We start from the raw sequence: 18,845 nt of genomic DNA, 5'->3' as shown, positions 1-18,845 counted from the left end.
ACGGTTGCATGTGGACAGGACATACAACCGGAACATATGTTCACGGTTTCAAAAATACCCGGGCTCGTGTGGACTAGGCATCAGAGAAGCCACGGAAAACTGAGTGAAATTTGAATTTTGGGTGAACTATCCCTTTAATGAAATGGTGTTTAGTGGAGAGGGGGGTAATGATTGTCCTCCGGGGCTTTGACATGGCTGCTGATCATCAATATGAACCACACACAGACTTTAGGACGCACCAGGTGAGCTGTGTCACGCTACAGTGATACCTAACCCTTTTGAAATAGAAACTTCAGTCAGCCCTTTGTTCTGTTGTGTTCCACCGGTGGCTGTGTTGCACCCACGTTTTGAGACGTAGCAGATGAAAGAAGAGAAGGTCAAAGTGATCCAGTCGGTCTCCATGGCCTTTTATTGTGGATGCTTATTTTACAGATAAGCAAAAAAAAAAGCAATGAAACCAATAACAGAGTTTGTATGTATGGCAACACGATCAAAAACTGTTGCCTTCCTCATCCGCCTTTGATGAAACATGACCTTCCCTTTGGGCTCCAGCTGCCAGTTGTCCACCAGATGGGGCTAGACTCACCTATGTGCATGCGAATGAGTGGAGTGACACTGTATGGCCACACTCTCACACCCACATACTAACAACAAGAAAACAGGAAAGTATTTAATTAACCAAAGGCTCAATTTGGCTCCTACACCTTTATTTATCTTTTAATGTGAACTAATGGAAATAAAGTCACTTTGTCTCCAATAGTTAGATGAGTTCAGTGAAGTACGGAGCTACAGCCTCAGAGTCTGAACATTGTCTGAAGCTCACTAATGAACTTGATGTATCTTGAGACAGTTACAGCAGGTAATGACAAAATAATCCACATCAAATCTTTTTACATTTTTACCTATAGGGATTAAAGAACAGACGGGACATAAAGCTACTATGCAGTTTTCTACTACTACTACTACTTCTTCTGTGAGGCAGGCTATTCCTGGATTTAGCTCCATACCTAACATAGAGATAGGAACGGGATACTCATCTAAAGCTCTTTTGTTGGACAGCTGTATTTCTCAAAATGTTGAACTTTAATGACACTTACTTAAAGGAGAAGTCTGGTCATTTTCTAAGTAACACTCTACAGCTCTAGGTCTAGTAGAAAAAAAGCATCAATATGAATATAACTGCTTTTTCCCCATCCAAATTTTTTTTTCCCCTCCTAAATCCATGTTTTCCTCGCATTTTTGTCTTTGTTGATATGGGAACAGTCCCGAGCTCGACAGTCGACTAGTAAGGTCTACCCTGGAAGCTAGAGTAAATAGAGGTACGTGGTAAAAACACATGTTAACACTGCTCTCTCATATTAATGGAGTTATCCACACTCAGTGTTGTGTGGTAGGGAACTGGTGGATGTTGCAACTTAACTGCAGTGTAGCGCAGCTAGCAGGAGGAAAGCTAGGTCCGGTCTGCACATATTTTTGTCGCACTCGGGGACCTAGAGCTGTAGAGCATTACTTAGAAAATGACCAGAATTCTCCTTTAACCGAGCCCCAATTTTGTGTTCCTTCCCTGAATTTATTTCTTCTTAGATCAGAGTCCTATAATTACAAAAATAATAGTATTTGTACATTTTATATTCCATTTCCAATTTATTTTATATTGTATAGAGTCAGAATATATTAATGATACCCAGTTTGTGCAGCTCACACAGTGCTGCACCTCCACTTCCTTCCTGTCACCCCTGTGCTTTTTCAGTGTTTCATGCAGCGCGGAGCTGTGAAACTCTGTCTACATCAAAACGCTGAACCACACAACCACACAACCACACGCTAAAAGGTCACGAGGAACCCAATTTCATGTGCCCTCCCTTTCTTGTCAGGTTATCCACAGATCCCAGGGCCTGGACAAGATTTTGTCACGTTTGGACCCTCAGGCTGCCAGGCAACACTTTGCAGCCGTCCAGCGCTGGAGAGCAAAGCGGGAGGAGGCAGGTCCACGCAGAGGTACAGAACAGCACCGAGTAGAGCAATGTTTCCACATCCTCTGTGGCTCAGACCACTGTGACACTTTTTCTCATCATTTGGTGTAACTCTTCGCCTAAGTTTGCTGCTTCATTTCTTTCTCTTCCTGTACAACTTAGCGGACAGAGAGGAGTTGTGTGTTTTTTTTTTTTACCAGTCATGAACGTCAGCAGAACTCTGAGGCTCCCACCAATTAGACGGTTGAACAGCCTTCCTGAGCCAGGGCTAAAAGGTCCTGAACAATAGCTGCTGCTTGTAAAATGCATTAGTGTGAGTTGTTAGATCCCGGTAATAGACCTCCTCTGGTCTTTATAATGGACCTGGCTCTCCGTTTAAAAGGTCAGAGTCCTCAGTACAAGGATTTTTGCAATCCTGTACAGCATTCCTGATAACTACGTAAGCTGGGGTTTCAGGAAACGCACCCAGCCTCTCTCTGCATCCGCCCAGAGGTCTACCCCACTCCCCCAGGGAGCACGCCTGTTAACAATAATGTTTCCTCCAATGATCTGGGCTCTTGAAGAATCACATACCATCCATTATCACCATTGAATACAGACAGCACATCTGTCTGAACCACCAGAGCAGCTTCACCTGCTGCTTCCTTAAAAAATGAGCTGTACAAACAAACACACAGCAGGAAAGGCCCTTTCACACTGGAGACACATTTTTCGTGCAAATAATTTGTGCGTCTATATTTTTTTTCGAAACCCGGTTTTCATCACGAGTCTTCCCACACTGACCGCAAATTTTACCTGGTGAAAATGCAAAAAAAGAAACGGAGAATATCCACACACTGAATTAAGGCTGCCATATGTTTATTGGATAATTGCAATATTTCAACCAAAGTGGTCTTCCTCAGGCTATCTAGTTGTCTAGTGAGCCTTAATCCAGTGTGTGGATATTCCCTTTTTCTTTTTTCTCTGATCCTATGACTATCCGGCACCCAGCCTAAAATAGGACTGGATGTGTGCACAACTACTCTGTTTTTGTTTTTTTCACATGGTGAAAATAAGTCATCTTTTTTTTTTGGAGTGAGGTCGATTTTTCTGAGCTTTCGCCCGGCGGATAAACGCATCAACCAATCGAGTAGTGTAAAAAGGAGGTACGTCACAACACCATGACAACAATGTAAACAACCTGTGTCTCTCACCAACGACGGTTTAGAAATAGCAATAGGGTATCTTTGCTCTCACCACCTTCTCACCATCTCTTTTTATATACAGTCTTACGTTTAAACTTTACACAGACGACAAAATGAAGGACAGTGATGAGATATTGATCAGACAGCGATCATTCAGTGAGCTGCTGTGTTGATAGTAAAGTTGGTAACAAGACGACAGTGGCATAGCCGGTGTTGAATACGTGAAGGATAATTAACGAGTAGTTGTGTTTAACGGATTTAAGACACGACATGGAGGTGAAGAACCACCCAGCGAAACTTTGGAATATAATTGTCGCATCTGTCACATATTCGCATCGCCGCCGGTGTGAGTGGTTTTAATGCGAAATACTCACCGCCGAATATTTTGCAATTTCGTGTTCTTTATTTGTTACGTCCTCGGTGTGAAAAGGACTGACCCTGAATCCTATACCACAGCTTATTAAATGAACACAGCATCCCCACGACAACTAGTCCACAGACACTGTGGACTAGTTGTAGACAGCATGTAGAAGACGGCAGCCTTGTCAAATTCAGTGCTTCCTCCTCAGTGGACGCCACTGGCCAAAACGGCTGCTACAGTGAAGCTGTAGTTCATGGGCCCCGCTGCTCTGTGACGTGGCCGCTGGGGATAAAAATGTACTACACACAAACATTAAGTGTAAGTGTTACGTATATTAGGCCCATTGTCTGCACACTACACACATACAGAAAGAGGGATTTGCTGAGTCTCACACTGCAGATACCAAAGTAAATAGCTAACTGCTGATTGATAATACAATTAAATACTGGGGGATGCCCGGACTTCCCTCTCCCCGGACACGTTCCCAGGCCAGCCGAGTGACTTATGCCGCATTTCCGCTACGTTGTACGGGCTCGACTCAACTCGACTCTTCCTTTTTTGCGTTTCCAAAAAAGACAGTCTTAAAGACATGTCTGTGAAAATACCCCAAGGATCAAACATCACAGCTCTTTTCATCCTCTCAAAACAGCCCTGTTCAGAACAGCTGGTTTCAGTGCCTGTCCCTTTAAATACAAATAAACCACTGCTGCTTGCCCCGCCCCTTCTACCGGTCCCAGGTAGGGGTGGGGTTATGCAAATTAGAATCCTTGTTACATCACTGAAAGACAACTGAGGGAACAGCTCGTAAAACCACATGGATTTCAACCTAGGGAGCCTGTAAATTACAGATTTTTTTGTCACTTCTCACATTTTGGGGGCCGGAAGGCAAAACAAACACCCACATATATGTTAAAGATCCTTCAAAAAGTGACAATTCCCGAATACGTCCCCTTTAAAATGAACAGATAAGTCTATATTAAATTTCATTTTACTTTATTAAGGAGCCCCCCCACACACACACACACACCCTGCTGAGGAAACTTATTTCTGCTGCTTGTATCTGAGGTCTTGATCTTTGACCCAAAGTTCATGACCATAGGTGAGAGAGAGAAGGAATGTAGGTTGACCGGTAAATCGAGAGCTTCGGCTCGACTGGTACATCTCACCCAGTCTTCATCATGATTATCACAGGTTACAAGGTTCAAGCAAGAAATCACACATGCAGTGTACTTTGTTACAACCATCATCACCTTTTAAGCTAAAATCACACATCATGATCATATCAGTCCTCTGCGTTCCTGCAACCCCCCCCCACTTTATGAACCCTGTCTGTCTCGTATCTTCAGAATTCAGTGCGTAAATCGCTGAATTTCTCTTTTAAAGACAGAGTTTTGTTTCAGTTCAAATGGGAACTACACACTGTGTGGTCTCAGCCACAGGAAGAAGATTTTTCAAACATCGCTGACGTCTGCATTAAAGTGTCCAGAGAATTCAGTGAAATGTTGATGACACAGTGCTTTTGTGAACATGTTTCATGTAACGTCATGTGTGTGTGTTTTTTTTTTTTTCCGATTCTGTGTCAGGAGCCTTCCTGTTGTATTCCCAGAAGAAGCTGGCCAAACTAAAACAGACTGAACTCACACCACAGGAAAACGTCGATGGCAGGAATGCTGCCGTGCTGCAGGTATCGATACACAATCAGATTATGGTGTGTCAAAACAAACAGTGTTATCTTCAGCACAGTGTAACTGAAGTGTAACCTTCACCGCGCTCCCTCCGCAGCTCGTGCAGCAGTGGCACTCTCTGGATGAAGCCGGCAGATCCAAATACAGCAGGAAGTCCTCCCGCTGCCCCGAGCCGTCGGTGGGCGCGCTGAGGCCGGACGTCTGCTTCGGATCAGTGTCTGAAAACTTCCACAGCATCACAGAGAAATATCTGGAGAACAGAGGCAGCACGAGTCAGGAGACATTAGACACTGACAGGTACCCAACACGAGAGTTTTCACATGGGTAAAAAAAAAACAGAGAGAAAAAAAGACCATACTATGATTCATAATGGGATTTTATGATGCAAGAAAATCGAAAGTCTTGAAAACAGTATTAGAAAATTATCTCACCATGTGTTCATTATTGGAAAAACACAAGAATAAGAGGATTTTAACGGTATTTCGCTTTTGTGAGTTCCATTGGTCCTCAGAAAGCGAACATGATGAGGGGATCAGTGCAAGAATTCAGAATAATCAAAAGGCGTCAGGCCTTCACTTTTTAGTTGAGTGATGAGATGACTTGCTGTTTACTCTCCAGTGCTTTAAATGAACTCATTTTAAACCACTCAGATTTGTTGGAAAGGTTCATGGCCACAGGGCATAATGTGGGACATTGCAGGTGTGTTTTGAGGATGAAAAAATAAGGTTTTACTGTATTTGATCAAACACTTCCATGTGAACCACTTAACATGAAGGGAGTTTATTTATTTAGATTTTATTTGAACTATCGATGGATTCCAACTGGGCAGTCCTGCAGTAGTGGAAACGAAGCAGTAAATAAGGGTTTCCATGTCTGTATTTCTTCTCTCAAGCCATTTGTTTGTTTTATCAACCCACAACATCTGTAGAAGCGAGCTAAGCAAACAAGCGCTGTGCTCGAAGAGAAACACACGTTTCGTGAGCACAGGCGACCTAAAGACCTAAAGACAACCTGGCCTCAATCAGACCTACAGCTGAACTCATGCCAGTGTCTGCTGATATTTATACACCAGAGCAGTTTTACCTGCTGCTTCCTTGAAAATGAGCCGTACGAATCCTACACCACAGCTTAATGATTGAATGAATGAATGATTGATGAACTCAGCATGTAAAAGACAGCAGCCTTGTCAAATTCAGTGCTTCCTCCTCAGTGGACGCCACTGGCCAAAACGGCTGCCACAGTGAAAGTGTAGTTCATGGGCCCCGTGGTGCTTCAACATGACCACTGGGGATAAAAATGTACTACACACAAACTGAAAGAGGCATTTGTTGAGTCAGTCTCACACTGCAAATACCAAGGCAAATACTTAACTGCTGACTGTATTATCGATCAAATACTTCCTCCTACACATGAACCACTTGTATAACTGAATGAGACTATTTTCAACAGGACAGTCTTGTAGTGGTGAAAGCACAAGAATAGATCAAATAATGCATGTCTCCTGAATTGGTGGACCTCTGCATTTTAGATCAGTTACTACAATGCAGAAGCTTCACAAGTTATCATATTGGAGTTTTTCCTCAGCCGATGTGAGGGTCTAAGGGCAGAGGATGTTGTTATGATGCCATGTAAGGAGACAAACTGTTTGTAAAAACGGACTATACAAATAAAATTGCCTTGCCTTGCCTACAATGCAGAAGCTTCACAAGTTATCATATTGGTGACACGCGATATTGCAAAAAATGTAATCAAGATTTATTTTTCCATATTGATCAATTTTTAAATCTCTCTCAGTCTTCGTAACATGTACATGAGGTTATGCTTTGTGTTTAGAGGTTTTTTTTTTTTTTGGTAACCGTTTAGTTTACAGACTGTTAATTATGTGATAATGTCAGGAAATAGCCAAGAAATAACAATTTATCGTGTAAAATAGCATGTGTAATGTGTTTTGCCTTAATGAGAAACATGACAACTATGAAATTGGCCGTTATTTCTTGGCTATTTCTCGACATTATCGCGCAATTAACAGCATTTAAATTTAAAGGGATTACCTTTTGTCAGTGTGACACAATACAGAAATTGAGCACATCGCAATACAATAACGATACATGATACAGAATAAACCTGAAACTCAACTCTTCCCATTGTGCCCTGGGAGGTACAGTAAATCAGGCCTGATCCCTCTCTCTGTGTCCTCAGCCTTCGCCAGCTGCTGCACTATAAATGGCAGCGTTCACTGTGCGATCCAGGTGAAGCAGTGGGCCTGCTGGCCGCTCAGTCCATAGGTGAGCCCTCCACCCAGATGACCCTCAACACCTTCCACTTCGCTGGCAGAGGAGAGATGAACGTCACCTTGGGAATACCTCGGTAATGCCCCCACCCCCCCCACTCTTTGTTTTTCCTTTTCATGTAGATTTTAACACCATTGACAACTCGCGGAAATTTTCCTCCTCAGCCTGTGTTGTCAGACTTGGTTCAGTCTGTGCATTTTTTACACAAATCAATTACTGTACATGTACAGAAAATCCATTAGCGTTTAGCTTGTACCTTTACTGTTAAATACCCCAGACCAGGCCTGTATATAGATTTACGCCGCACATCCCAGTGAATAAATACAACAGCACCATGAAGACTAGTCCACAGTAAAGACGGCAGCCTTGTCAAATTCAGTGCTTCCTCCTCAGTGGACGCCACTGGCCAAAACGGCTGCCACAGTGAAGGTGTAGTTCATGGGCCCCGTGGTGCTTCAACATGGCCACTGGGGATAAAAATGTACTACACACAAACATTAAAGGGATAGTTCAACCTTTTGTCAAATTGGCCCATTGCCATAATCCCTATAGTTTTAGGAGTAGGTTCGTTACCTTTAATTGTCGGTGCAAGCTATTTTTAGAACGGCGGAGCAGAGCCGCGAGCTGCTCAGAGCTACGCTACGGAGGCTAATGGGATTTCTAGGTTTCCCTCATCAAACTCATCAAATCCACAATACGAGGTAAATTTATGCAAAACCACTGATGTGCGTTTCCGTCGGGGGCAGTTTTTCAGCAGGCAGTCTCTGCATTAACCTCTAAAACAACAACTAAAACAACAACTGTCTCATAACTTTCTGTTATGTTATCATAGTGTGGTGAATGTGCAGGTCACAACTTGTCCACCAAAGCGTTTTGGAGTTGTTGGATTGTGTATTTGATGAGTTTGATGAGGGAAACCAAGAAATCCCATTAGCCTCCGTAGCGTAGCTCTGAGCAGCTCACGACTCTGCTCCGCTGTTCTAAAAATAGCTTGCACCGACAATTAAAGGTAACGAACCAACTCCTAAAACTATAGGGATTATGGCAATGGGCCAATTTGCCAAAATGTTGAACTATCCCTATAAAGCAAAGACTGCAATCTTTGATGCACTGGCAAAAAAGGGTGACCAACGCTGCTCCCACTGAAACTGAATGTAATTTGAATGTAAGTTTCCTTTTATTTTTAGCTAACGGCTTTTACATGTCATTTATATTAGTTCACACAAACACTCTCCATCAAATTTTAAAACTCATTGTGGCCCTCGAGCCAAAGAGTTTGCCCACCCCTATCTTAGACCTACTGTCCATGACAAACACTGAGAAAGCAGGAACTGTCTATAGAAAGTTACATTGAGTGAGACACCGTTTCCCCTGTCCAAATGAAGGCTAGTGACCTTAGTTCGTTCAGTACAGTTCACACATGTTCTATTTTACTTCTGAAAAATAAAAAAAAAGAAGCAAAGTAGCTGTGGTAAACATGGACTAGCACAATAGTATAATTAATTTTCACTGATGTTTCTAAAGCAGTGGTTCTCAAAATGTTCTCACATCAAGGAGCCAAAATCTCACAGAAAGCAGCCCTACATTCTGTAATTGAGTTTCTTTTGGATGAAATCATAGTGAATATAAATCCCCTATAAGTCCCCTTTTAGCTGGGCACCCACAAAGGCCCACTTTAAGAACCACTGTTGCAGAGAACACATTGATCTCTTTTCTAATGCATCCTTGAGTGGAACTATTGTGAACACATAGTCACTGCAGAGAGGAAGGAAGTCGGACAAGTACAGTCTGTCTTGTGTGTGACGGTTGTTCTCCACATCTTTCACAGACACATTTTCAGGCATGTAATTTTTTTTTTTTTTTTTTTAAATGTGAAGTGGCCTCTGCCCCCCCCCCAACCACAGCATGTTGTGAAATGAATAAAAGGAACATGGCCTCCCAGACTCACCACAGCCGTGTCCTAGAAAGAAACCAAACCCAGCTCCGAAATGTTTTTTCCACCCACAAAAAAGAAAATCTGCATTAGACCAGCCACCGCAGACCTTTCGATTGTATATTTGATGCATTATTTTTTCCACAGCGCTGACTGCAGCACCTTATTCACACAGAGCTCAGAGCTTCTTATTCCAGACGAGTTCTCATGTTTGTTTGTTGGTTGGTTTGCTTCAGTGTCAGCAGGATTACACAAAAAGTATTGAGCTGATCATTTGCACTGAACTTTGTGGAGGGATGGGCCACAGGAGAACATGGAACATTTAGATTTTGACCTGGTTAAAGGGTAGAACCATTGTTTATGGAGTTTGTATAGTTTGGTCCAGATAATACTCCTGAAAAAATGCTGAATCTATAAAACACTCTCCCTGTGTCATTAAATCCAATACTGTCCTGTCTGTTTGTCCCGCAGACTCAGAGAGATCCTGATGGTGGCCAGCTCCAACATTAAAACTCCCATGATGAGCGTTCCAGTACTGAACAATAAGAAAGCCCTGAAGAGAGCCAAAACACTGCGTAAGAAGCTCACCAGGGTTTGTCTGGCTGAGGTGAGGAGAAACTCCGGTGTTATCTGTTTGTTATCATCTTCTGTCTCTTATTTTCCACCTCCTCCAGAGTTCAGCAGTCTGACAGCTACCGGGAAGAAGCTGTTCCTCAGGCTGGGTTAGGTTGCTGGTCATGCTCTTAAAGTACTCCTAATATTCCTAATATTTTAGGTCTAAAAGAAGGAATGTGAAGATTTTTGTTTTAATGTCTCCTGTTCTGCAGTAGTTCTGTCTGTCCCTGCATCATCGAGGAGTTTCTCCAGCGGCAGAACGAAAAATTCTGCGACAATAACACACGTTAATGGATGAATCTCCGCTACCCACACTTGTTAATGGGCCCATTTTCGCTAAATATATCGTTTTGTCTCTATCGTTATTTTGTTATTATTAGTGGTGGCGGAAATGCTGGGCGAGCCGACCAGCGTTTCTTTACACTTTTGGTTTCGTGGCAAGTCATGAGAATAATCAAATAATTTCACGGTGCGCGTGGAGGCTCATAAATGTAGTGCATAAACGCTTCGCTTTTCCAAAACTTCTCGTTGTCCCTTTAAAGGTCCCATATTATGCTTGACTGTCGCTGTTCCGGAAAAGTGTCAGCGGGCGGAGCTCACGTTTTTCCAGACTGGCCCAAGGGGAGGATAAGGAAGAACCAGGAGGTGGAGTCACTTGAGTTCAGCGCTTTGTGACGTCAAGCTGCACAGCACTTCCAATTCGCCCGTTTGGAGACACGATCTCAAAAAAGTGTAGCAATCAATTAAGGGAGACGGCAGCCTTGTCAAATTCAGTGCTTCCTCCTCAGTGGACACCACTGGCCAAAACGGCTGCTACAGTGAAGCTGTAGTTCATGGGCCCCGTGGTGCTTCAACATGACCACTGGGGATAAAAATGTACTACACACAAACATTTAAGGGAGAAGACCGAACAGACTTTTTTCACCTCCAGGCGTCATAGAAAGGCCACAGGAACACATAGAACCACTACAAAACCAGTAGAAAGTGGATTTCGCATAATAATATGGGCCCTTTAAAGCCGCATTTTTTTTCCCACAGACAACGTCAGATGGATTCAAACATACACCGAGGGGTTTTATTTACTTCAAGCAAGATGACGACATGTTTGTAAACAGAGCTGTAAAACAAAGTCTCATGAGGTCTCGTGTGAGCCCGTGAAGTCTCGCGCGAGAGTCAAGTTGACAGCTAACTGTGTTTACAGGTACAAAGCTCCCGTTTGTTTTATCAATAAAGGAATATCAACTCAGAGCCACAATGTCTTTGTAGCAGTCAGAGTAAGTCTGGATATTGTTTATTCTGCCTGTAAACATACCGAGAGCGTCAACGTGACTCTCGCACAAGACTTCATGAGACTTTGTATTACAGCTCAGTTTACAAACATGTCGGCTTTCTTGAAGTGAACAAACCCCTCGTTGTCTGTTTGAAGCCATCTGATGTTGTCTGTGGGGAAAAAATGTGGTTTTGTGGGATGTAAACAGCCTAAGATCGATCTGCTCTCATTATACTCGTGGCGGCCGTGGCGATGCAGGGACAGACAGAACTAATGCAGAACAGGAGACATTAAAACGAAAATCTTCAGAATCCTCCTTTTAGACCTAAAATATTAGGAAACTACAGCGCCAAGTGGAAAAGCCAGGTTAGACAAAGTCTCATAAATCCATCCTGGTTTAAGTGGTTGTTTGAACGCCGAAACAGACTGAGAAGGGGCGGCTTTGTCTAGCCAGGTCTAACTAATTTGAGTAAGTGCGAGGCTTTCTTCAGCAGACCACAGATTTTATTATGTTTTCTTTTGTCTTCTTGTCAGTGCTTGCTCGTACTCTTCCCCTTTTTGTGGCCTCTTTCGTTTCCTTATTTCTCGCTATTTTTTGGAGATGTCCTGACTTGAACTGTGCAACTTCACAACTCTCTCCCTCTCTCTCTCTCTCTGTGCCCATGTGTGTGAGCAGGTCCTGCAGAAAGTGGATGTGATCGAGTCACTGCGGATCGAAAATCACCAAAAACTGCGAACGTTCAAGGTCACCTTCCGCTTCCTGCCTCACGACCGCTACTCCGAGGACAAGTTACTGTCGCCCCAACAGATCCTCCTCTACATGGAGAGAAGGTTTGTGGAAATGCATCAGTCCCCCCTCTGTCTGAGCCCAGTGAGAAATAACCTCCCATCAGCCCTCACATCCTCTCTCCTACAAACTCTGTCCCAACAGGTTTTTCCGCCTCCTCCTGGATGCGATCAAAAAGCGCAGTGCCAAGCTGGCCTCCATCGCCGTGGAGACGAGGAGGGCCACCCCCAGGGATAAAGACCTTGATGGCAATGAAACATCTGCCTCAGCAGGGGTCTGTCTGCTTTCAGTTTTAATATCCCATAGAAGGATTACATGACTGAAGTCACTTTGTGTCTGAGCTTTTCTTTCCTTCCTTGAAATCCAAACAAAACTGACACACATTTGTAATTTTGCTGTTCATCAGTTAGATGACGGGGAGGGAGAGGAGGAGAGAGAGATTGTGGACGACCAGGGGAACGAAGGAGATGCCGACGCTTCGGATGCCAAGAGAAAAGACAAACAGGAAGAGGAGGTATGAAAAGAGATACTGCTAGATAGATAAAATACCAGGATTTGACTCATGTGGATACAGCTACTGATTCCCTGTCTGGTCTTGAAACTTGTTATTTAGGACGTAGCTTTAGTCCTGTCTGAACATCTGCATTAGAGATGACTAAGGCACAACATCAAAATGGTTGAAAGAAAAAGCTTTAAACTTTGTTTTTTAGACAATATGAAGTTTGTTGGTATGGTCTAAAAAAGAAACCAAAAAACTAAATTAAAGGGACTACGAGGAGTTTTGGAAAGCAAAGTCTTTTCACACTACGTTTTCCAGGTTAGTTAGTACATAGCTTTAGAATAGTGTTGTTTTTGGCGGCCTGTTTTAACTTTAGTTTGAGTCTAGTCTTTGTGCTAAACTATCATTTTAGTTTTATTAGTTTTACTCACATTCATACTCTTTGTTTGTCTAGTCAGGTTTCAGTGGACTAAAAGTCTGAGCATTATAGCTTATTTTAGTCAGAATAACCCATGACTATTTTCGTCTAGTTTTAGTCAATGATTTTACTCTCTTTCTAGTAATGTAATTCTATTTAACCCAGTCAATATACAGTACTGTAGTATATTTACCGAGTATAGTATAGACCAAACCAATTTTTTTTTTAGTCAAACCCATTTCACAACTCAAACATCGTATTATTATATTATTGTTACCTTATAGACTCAAGAAAACATCCATTCCAAACATGGACGATGCTGCTCAACATATTTATTTTCAGTTCCCACAGACAGACTTAACTTTGATTCTTAAATTGTCGTTAACACTTACCCACTGCAGCTGCATCTTCTAGATAATGCCGCCCGCAAGTTTTTTTTGTCAACAATATTGCATGATATATTTCATTATAGTTATCGTCACATGACCACCAATTTACGCTGCGTCTCGTCTCGTTTTTGTCACGTGATAAAGGCTCGTTGACGACGATATTTTGTCATAATTTTCGTTGACGAAAGCAACACTACTTTAGACCTGTGTGAATGCAAAGACATTTCAACTGACTACCTCTACTGCATTAATACCTGCACCAAAAATGCCATTTTTGTGCAGAAATATTCACATTTGACCTGGAACCATCAAATGCTTGGTATCTTTGCTTGAAACATTGCAATCAATAACAAAGTAGCAGCTAATAAACACCGTCATACAAGGCCGTGGTGGTTTCATGCTCTTCTGTGTTTGAATCAATAGAACAACAAATGAGAACCATATTAACTGCTAGGCTGAAAAAGCAGCTCAGCATTTACCACAAATAATCTTTCACTTGTGTGCCTGTGGTATTGATATTAAACTGTGGGCAGGAGGATGCAGCCAGTGTGAATACAGTTTTCACCGCTACACTACAGTAATCACTACTAGAATACAGTTAAGGTTCATTCGTTTTCTTCTGCAGGTGGACTACGAGAGTGAGGAGGAAGACGGAGGTAACGAAGCTGATGATAAAGAGGACGAGGGGGAGGAAGAGGAGGGGGAGGAGGAGAAGAACGAGGAGCAGAACACTCAGGAGCAGCTCCCCCCAGAGTCGGGCGTGAGACGAGAGAGCAGGAAGAGACAGAAAAAGAAAGAAACAGAGGAGAGAGAAGTGACTTTGGATCAGATGAGAGTCAACTCTGTTTTGGAGTCCAATCCTGCGATAGAGGGATACTGTTATGATTACCAGCATGAACTCTGGTGTGAGGTGAGTTCATGAGCGTCACAGCTTTCTTTGAAGTTCTGTTGATCATGATTTTAAAGGGATAGTTCAACATTTTGGCAAATTCGCCCATTGCCATAATCCCTATAGTTTTAGGAGTAGGTTCGTTACCTGTAATTGTCGGTGCGGAGGCTAATGGCTTACTTTCCCTCATCAAACTCATCAAATACACAATCCAACAACTCCAAAATGCTCTGGTGGACAAGTTGTGACCTGCACATTCACCACGCTATGAGATAATAAAGGAACGTTATGAGACAGAGTTGTTTTAGAGGTAAATTCATGCATTCAGCAAGCAGTCTCTGCATTTGCCTCGAAAACAACTCAGTCTCGTAACGTTCCATTATTATCTCATAGCGTGGTGAATGTGCAGGTCACAACTTGTCCATGAGAGTGTTTTGGAGTTGTTGGATTGTGTATTTGATGAGTTTGATGAGGGAAACCAAGAAATCCCATTAGCCTCCGTAGTGTAGTTCTGAGCAGCTCGCGGCTCTGCTCCACCGTTCTAAAAACACCTTGCACCGACAATTAAAGGTAACAAACCTCCTGCTATGACTATAGAGATTAAGGCAAGGTTGGTAGGTGTGTGTTGAAGTATCTCGGGGGCAGATTTAGGAGCTCTGAGCGGCTGCAAACACTCAAGTTTGGAGAGTTTTTCTCTTGTAACATCACAACTTTTATAGTTCCCTATAAAGCAACTGGCACTGTTCACACTGTCAGTGCTTTAAGTGGGCGGGTACGCACCAAACGCTTGTTTGGCTAACACTACTTGTTAATAAGAGCACAGTAAATTAAAGCTCTTATTGAGAAACACTGTGAAGCTGTTGCAGTCAGCTTGTTAAGAACAATGACAGCGGTCTGTGGAGGCTATCTGGCTATCTGGCCACAACTCACAAAAACACTTCCAGCACATGCTCAACCGTTCTGCTTTACTGATGTTATCAAGCCTTGAAGTCCAAGTATTGCTCAGCATTTTCACGAGGTCGATGTTGACACCTCATGTCCATATTCAGTCATTCCTTAAAGCCCCAGTGTGTAATGTCTCTTTTACATTAAAATGTATATGTTTCATTAATTAGTAATAACCCCCATCAACAAACTGAAGTGTTCAGTGAGCTTTGAACTTGCCATCATACATGACATTACATAGAGGCTTGTTCATCCCGTTACGTGCAGCGCAGCGGCTGGCGTCCGTCTGCCCGATTCCACGCGAATGCAGCATAAAGAATACCGCTAGATGAGAGTCATTCCTACACAATGTCCCTTTAATGCCTCTTTGGTTCTCGGTTTATAGGTTGACCTGGTGTTGCCGGTGAGCAAGGTGCACTTCGACCTGACCTCAGTATTATCAACACTGGCTCAGAACGCCGTCATCATGGAAACCAAAGGACTGACGCGCTGCCTGCTGAGTGAAGCTACGACCAAGACTGGAGAGAAGCAGACGGTTCTCAACACAGAGGGCATCAACATGCATGAAATGTTCAAGTACAGTGATGTACGTCCACGTCGTGAGGACATTTTTGACAGTTTTATAAAGAAATTCACCATTAAATTCAATTGTGACTGTCAGCTCTTTTTGTCTATATGGTATATCTGACCTACCTGCTGAGCTCCCACTTGTGTCTGCTCAGATTTGGTGATTGTGGTGTGACTGGATTTCTTTTTTCAGATCTTGGACATCAACAGGCTGTACTCTAATGAGGTTCATGCGATGGCTCAAACCTATGGGATAGAAGTGGGTCTGAAAGTCATAGAGAAGGAGATCAAAGATGTCTTTGCTGTCTATGGTACATACACACACACTCTCAGATACATACATAAACATTAAAACTGACAGACAACAAGGCTTTCAGAACCCCTCATATTTGTTCTCCATCTGTTTTTCCTTTGTCTGACTCCAGGTATCGAGGTTGACCCCAGGCATCTGTCTCTTGTAGCAGACTATATGTGCTTTGAAGGTGTATATAAACCCTTAAACCGACATGCCATCAGGTCCAACTCCTCCCCGCTGCAGCAGATGACCTTCGAGACCAGTTACAAATTCCTCAAACAGGCTACCATGCTAGGTGAGAAAAGGGTGACACAAATAATGTAATAATTTCCACTCGGAGTGATATTTGTAGGTCTTTGTGCAGTGAATGTGGCTGCAGGGAGACCTCAGACACTTCATTCATCACATTGGAAATCGTATTGTTCAATGGTTAAAGCTTTGAAGGTATTTGCATGTTGTTTTCAGTGCATGAGTGTAGCTTTTATACATGTTTGATACTCAATTACAGTAAACTCGACTGACTACTTTGTTTTCTCTTCACTAGCTTGTACAGCACTTTGATGTAAAGCGCTTTATAAATAAATGTATTATTATTATAATCAGGTAGAATTGTCACACATCTCACAGGCTAGTAGTGTTTAAGTCCTGGGTTAAGGCCATGATTGTAGTCAAGTCAAATTCAGAGTGTAATGAATTCCTCAGAAATCCACAAATGCCACTGCCGCATTTTGTGTTTTGGTTCATTGTTGTTTTTCTTCCTTTTTCAGGCTCACATGATCAGCTGGTGTCACCCTCGGCCTGCCTGGTGGTGGGGAAGGTTGTCAAAGGTGGAACTGGGCTGTTTGAACTGAAACAGCCTCTGCAGTAGGAGCAGAGAAACCTCATGTGTCCTGACGTGATAAGAGTCCGGGGTGGAGCGTCTTACTGTTGCGTTGTCTCAATCCCACTTAAGTCTTCTTCTGACAAATAAACAAATACATAATTGTGTGCCTCAGATTCCCACCAAATGTAACCCATCCATGCTCCAACTAGAAACTAGATCCCACTGCACTCTGAGAGTTGATAGCATATGTTCAGACAGGGGAGAGATAAGAGGATGGAATGTAAACACACCGTGTTGTCATGCAAAGCAGGTAAACAGAGAATTTACCAATTTTTTTTTTTTTTTGTATTTAATAATAAAATTTTAAAGTATGTGTAAAATTGCGTTGTAATGTTTTTATTCGCAACCCCTTGCTGGGTTGTGATCAGGGGGTGATAGAGGACTGTGTGCTTATGACGTTAGAGCGGAAATGATGGCAGGAGCGCCGGCTGCTGATTGGCTGCTGCTCCTCGGGATGGAACGAGTGAAGCTGGAGAAGAGGGTAGCAGAGCAGAACCGACTCAGAGTCCGGACAAGCAGTCAGTCCGTCAGTCCGGAGACCTCAGGATGGCGCAGCGCCCGCACCCATGGAGGAGTGAGTACACTAGTCAGTCAATTATAAAAGAAAAAACAAATGGGAGATTGTAGAGCAGAAAGACGTGGCAACGGTTGGAAACGGGCTAACTTGTGGTTAACGGCTTACCGTTGCTCCACTTGGTTATGCAAACTAACGGCTAACGGTCACTCGGCTGCGGTAACTGTAGGAGCTACAAACACCTAAGTTAGCGGTCTTAACCCGGGCCAGCTGCATCTTTAACCCGCATTATTGATAGCACGAGGTCAACCGAGGCCTTTTACCCGATTTTGGAGCGGTCTATTATCCGAGTAAACAGCCAGGAGTCTCATACATGCGTGCCTTTCTTTTATATCGCAGGCCGTGGTATTAAGAAAACAGTTTGAGTGGCCCTGTGCTAATCGACCTAAGTGGAGACACGGCAGCAAAACATACATTATTAACCACGAGCAGGTGCCACGCAGCTGTTAAACAGAAAATGCGCATCATCTTTTTTTTAAAAAAAAAGAAAAGAAAAGAAAAAATGCTGAAATGCTTGGCTTGTTCCTTCACGACTCTGTAGCTGTGTATTATTCATCGACGATACTGTTTTACTGCGCTGCGTTTGTGCCGAGACCACTGAGAAATAACGGTATGTTGTCTCGTGAAACCCCCCAAAACGACATTGAAAGCTAGCTTCAAAACCCATAGGCGGTGGTGAACTTAAACTGATCCACTGGCTTTAGTCAGGTTATTGAACTGCACTGAGTAGTCTGGTGTTGTGTATAAACGGTATAAACACACGTTTAACTACAAATACAACAGGGTGCTGTTGTTTATAATAATAATAATAAATTTTATTTGTAAAGCACTTTTCATAAAGTAATCTCAAAGTGCTACAGAAACCAAAAAACTAAATAAACAAAAGACTAAGAGAAAAATCAGACATTGTGGGTGAGGGCCGGTTGGTAAAACAGCTTGATCACATGATGTCTGAGCTACTTAAAACACATTAATAAGTCGTCACATGATTTATTTTATTGCACAGTGTAATGAGGGGATGTATTCGAAATACCTCAGTGTAATGCACTCAGACCTCAGTGCTAAAACATGCACTTGATGTAAAAAGGCAGTTACATTTAGCACCACCTCAACCGTGTACAGCATTAGGAGGCAGCATGCATCAAGTTAGTAACTAATGCATGTGCACTATTGCTTGCTATTGTGAATACTCCTCAGCACTTTTCATAATAGTGCCCAGTACATTTTACTGTAATATATTTGATTTTACCAAAGTAAAAAGTCTAAATACAATGTTTTTATTGAGTG

General features: G+C 42.7%; 2 protein-coding genes across 3 annotated transcripts in view; both read left to right on the top strand.

Annotated features, from left to right (window-relative positions):
* The window catches only part of polr1a (RNA polymerase I subunit A), a 31,073-nt gene extending 13,837 nt beyond the window's left edge, over window positions 1-17,236 (top strand). The window contains exons 25-37 of the mRNA XM_083980553.1: window positions 1,875-1,998; window positions 5,102-5,202; window positions 5,301-5,500; window positions 7,403-7,570; window positions 9,899-10,034; window positions 11,989-12,143; window positions 12,244-12,373; window positions 12,506-12,613; window positions 14,031-14,315; window positions 15,625-15,825; window positions 16,000-16,117; window positions 16,232-16,396; window positions 16,869-17,236. Coding sequence (XP_083836679.1) covers window positions 1,875-1,998; window positions 5,102-5,202; window positions 5,301-5,500; window positions 7,403-7,570; window positions 9,899-10,034; window positions 11,989-12,143; window positions 12,244-12,373; window positions 12,506-12,613; window positions 14,031-14,315; window positions 15,625-15,825; window positions 16,000-16,117; window positions 16,232-16,396; window positions 16,869-16,969 — 1,992 coding nt within the window. The 3' untranslated portion in view covers window positions 16,970-17,236. The remainder of the gene's footprint in view (window positions 1-1,874; window positions 1,999-5,101; window positions 5,203-5,300; window positions 5,501-7,402; window positions 7,571-9,898; window positions 10,035-11,988; window positions 12,144-12,243; window positions 12,374-12,505; window positions 12,614-14,030; window positions 14,316-15,624; window positions 15,826-15,999; window positions 16,118-16,231; window positions 16,397-16,868) is intronic.
* A 201-nt stretch (window positions 17,237-17,437) lies between these two features.
* st3gal5 (ST3 beta-galactoside alpha-2,3-sialyltransferase 5) overlaps window positions 17,438-18,845 on the top strand; it is a 29,213-nt gene continuing 27,805 nt past the window's right edge. For both annotated transcript variants that reach the window (XR_014595690.1, XM_083980558.1), the window contains exon 1: window positions 17,438-17,558. Coding sequence is in view for 1 of the 2 variants with exons in the window: in XM_083980558.1 (XP_083836684.1) it covers window positions 17,551-17,558 (8 nt within the window). In the remaining variant the exon portion in view is untranslated. The remainder of the gene's footprint in view (window positions 17,559-18,845) is intronic.

This window comes from Trachurus trachurus (assembly GCF_905171665.1).
Source record: "Trachurus trachurus genome assembly, chromosome: 10".
In the NCBI taxonomy this organism is placed as follows: Eukaryota; Metazoa; Chordata; class Actinopteri; order Carangiformes; family Carangidae; genus Trachurus; species Trachurus trachurus.
The sequence above is the reverse complement of the archived record's forward strand: the minus strand, read 5'-3'. Positions and strand labels throughout refer to the sequence as shown.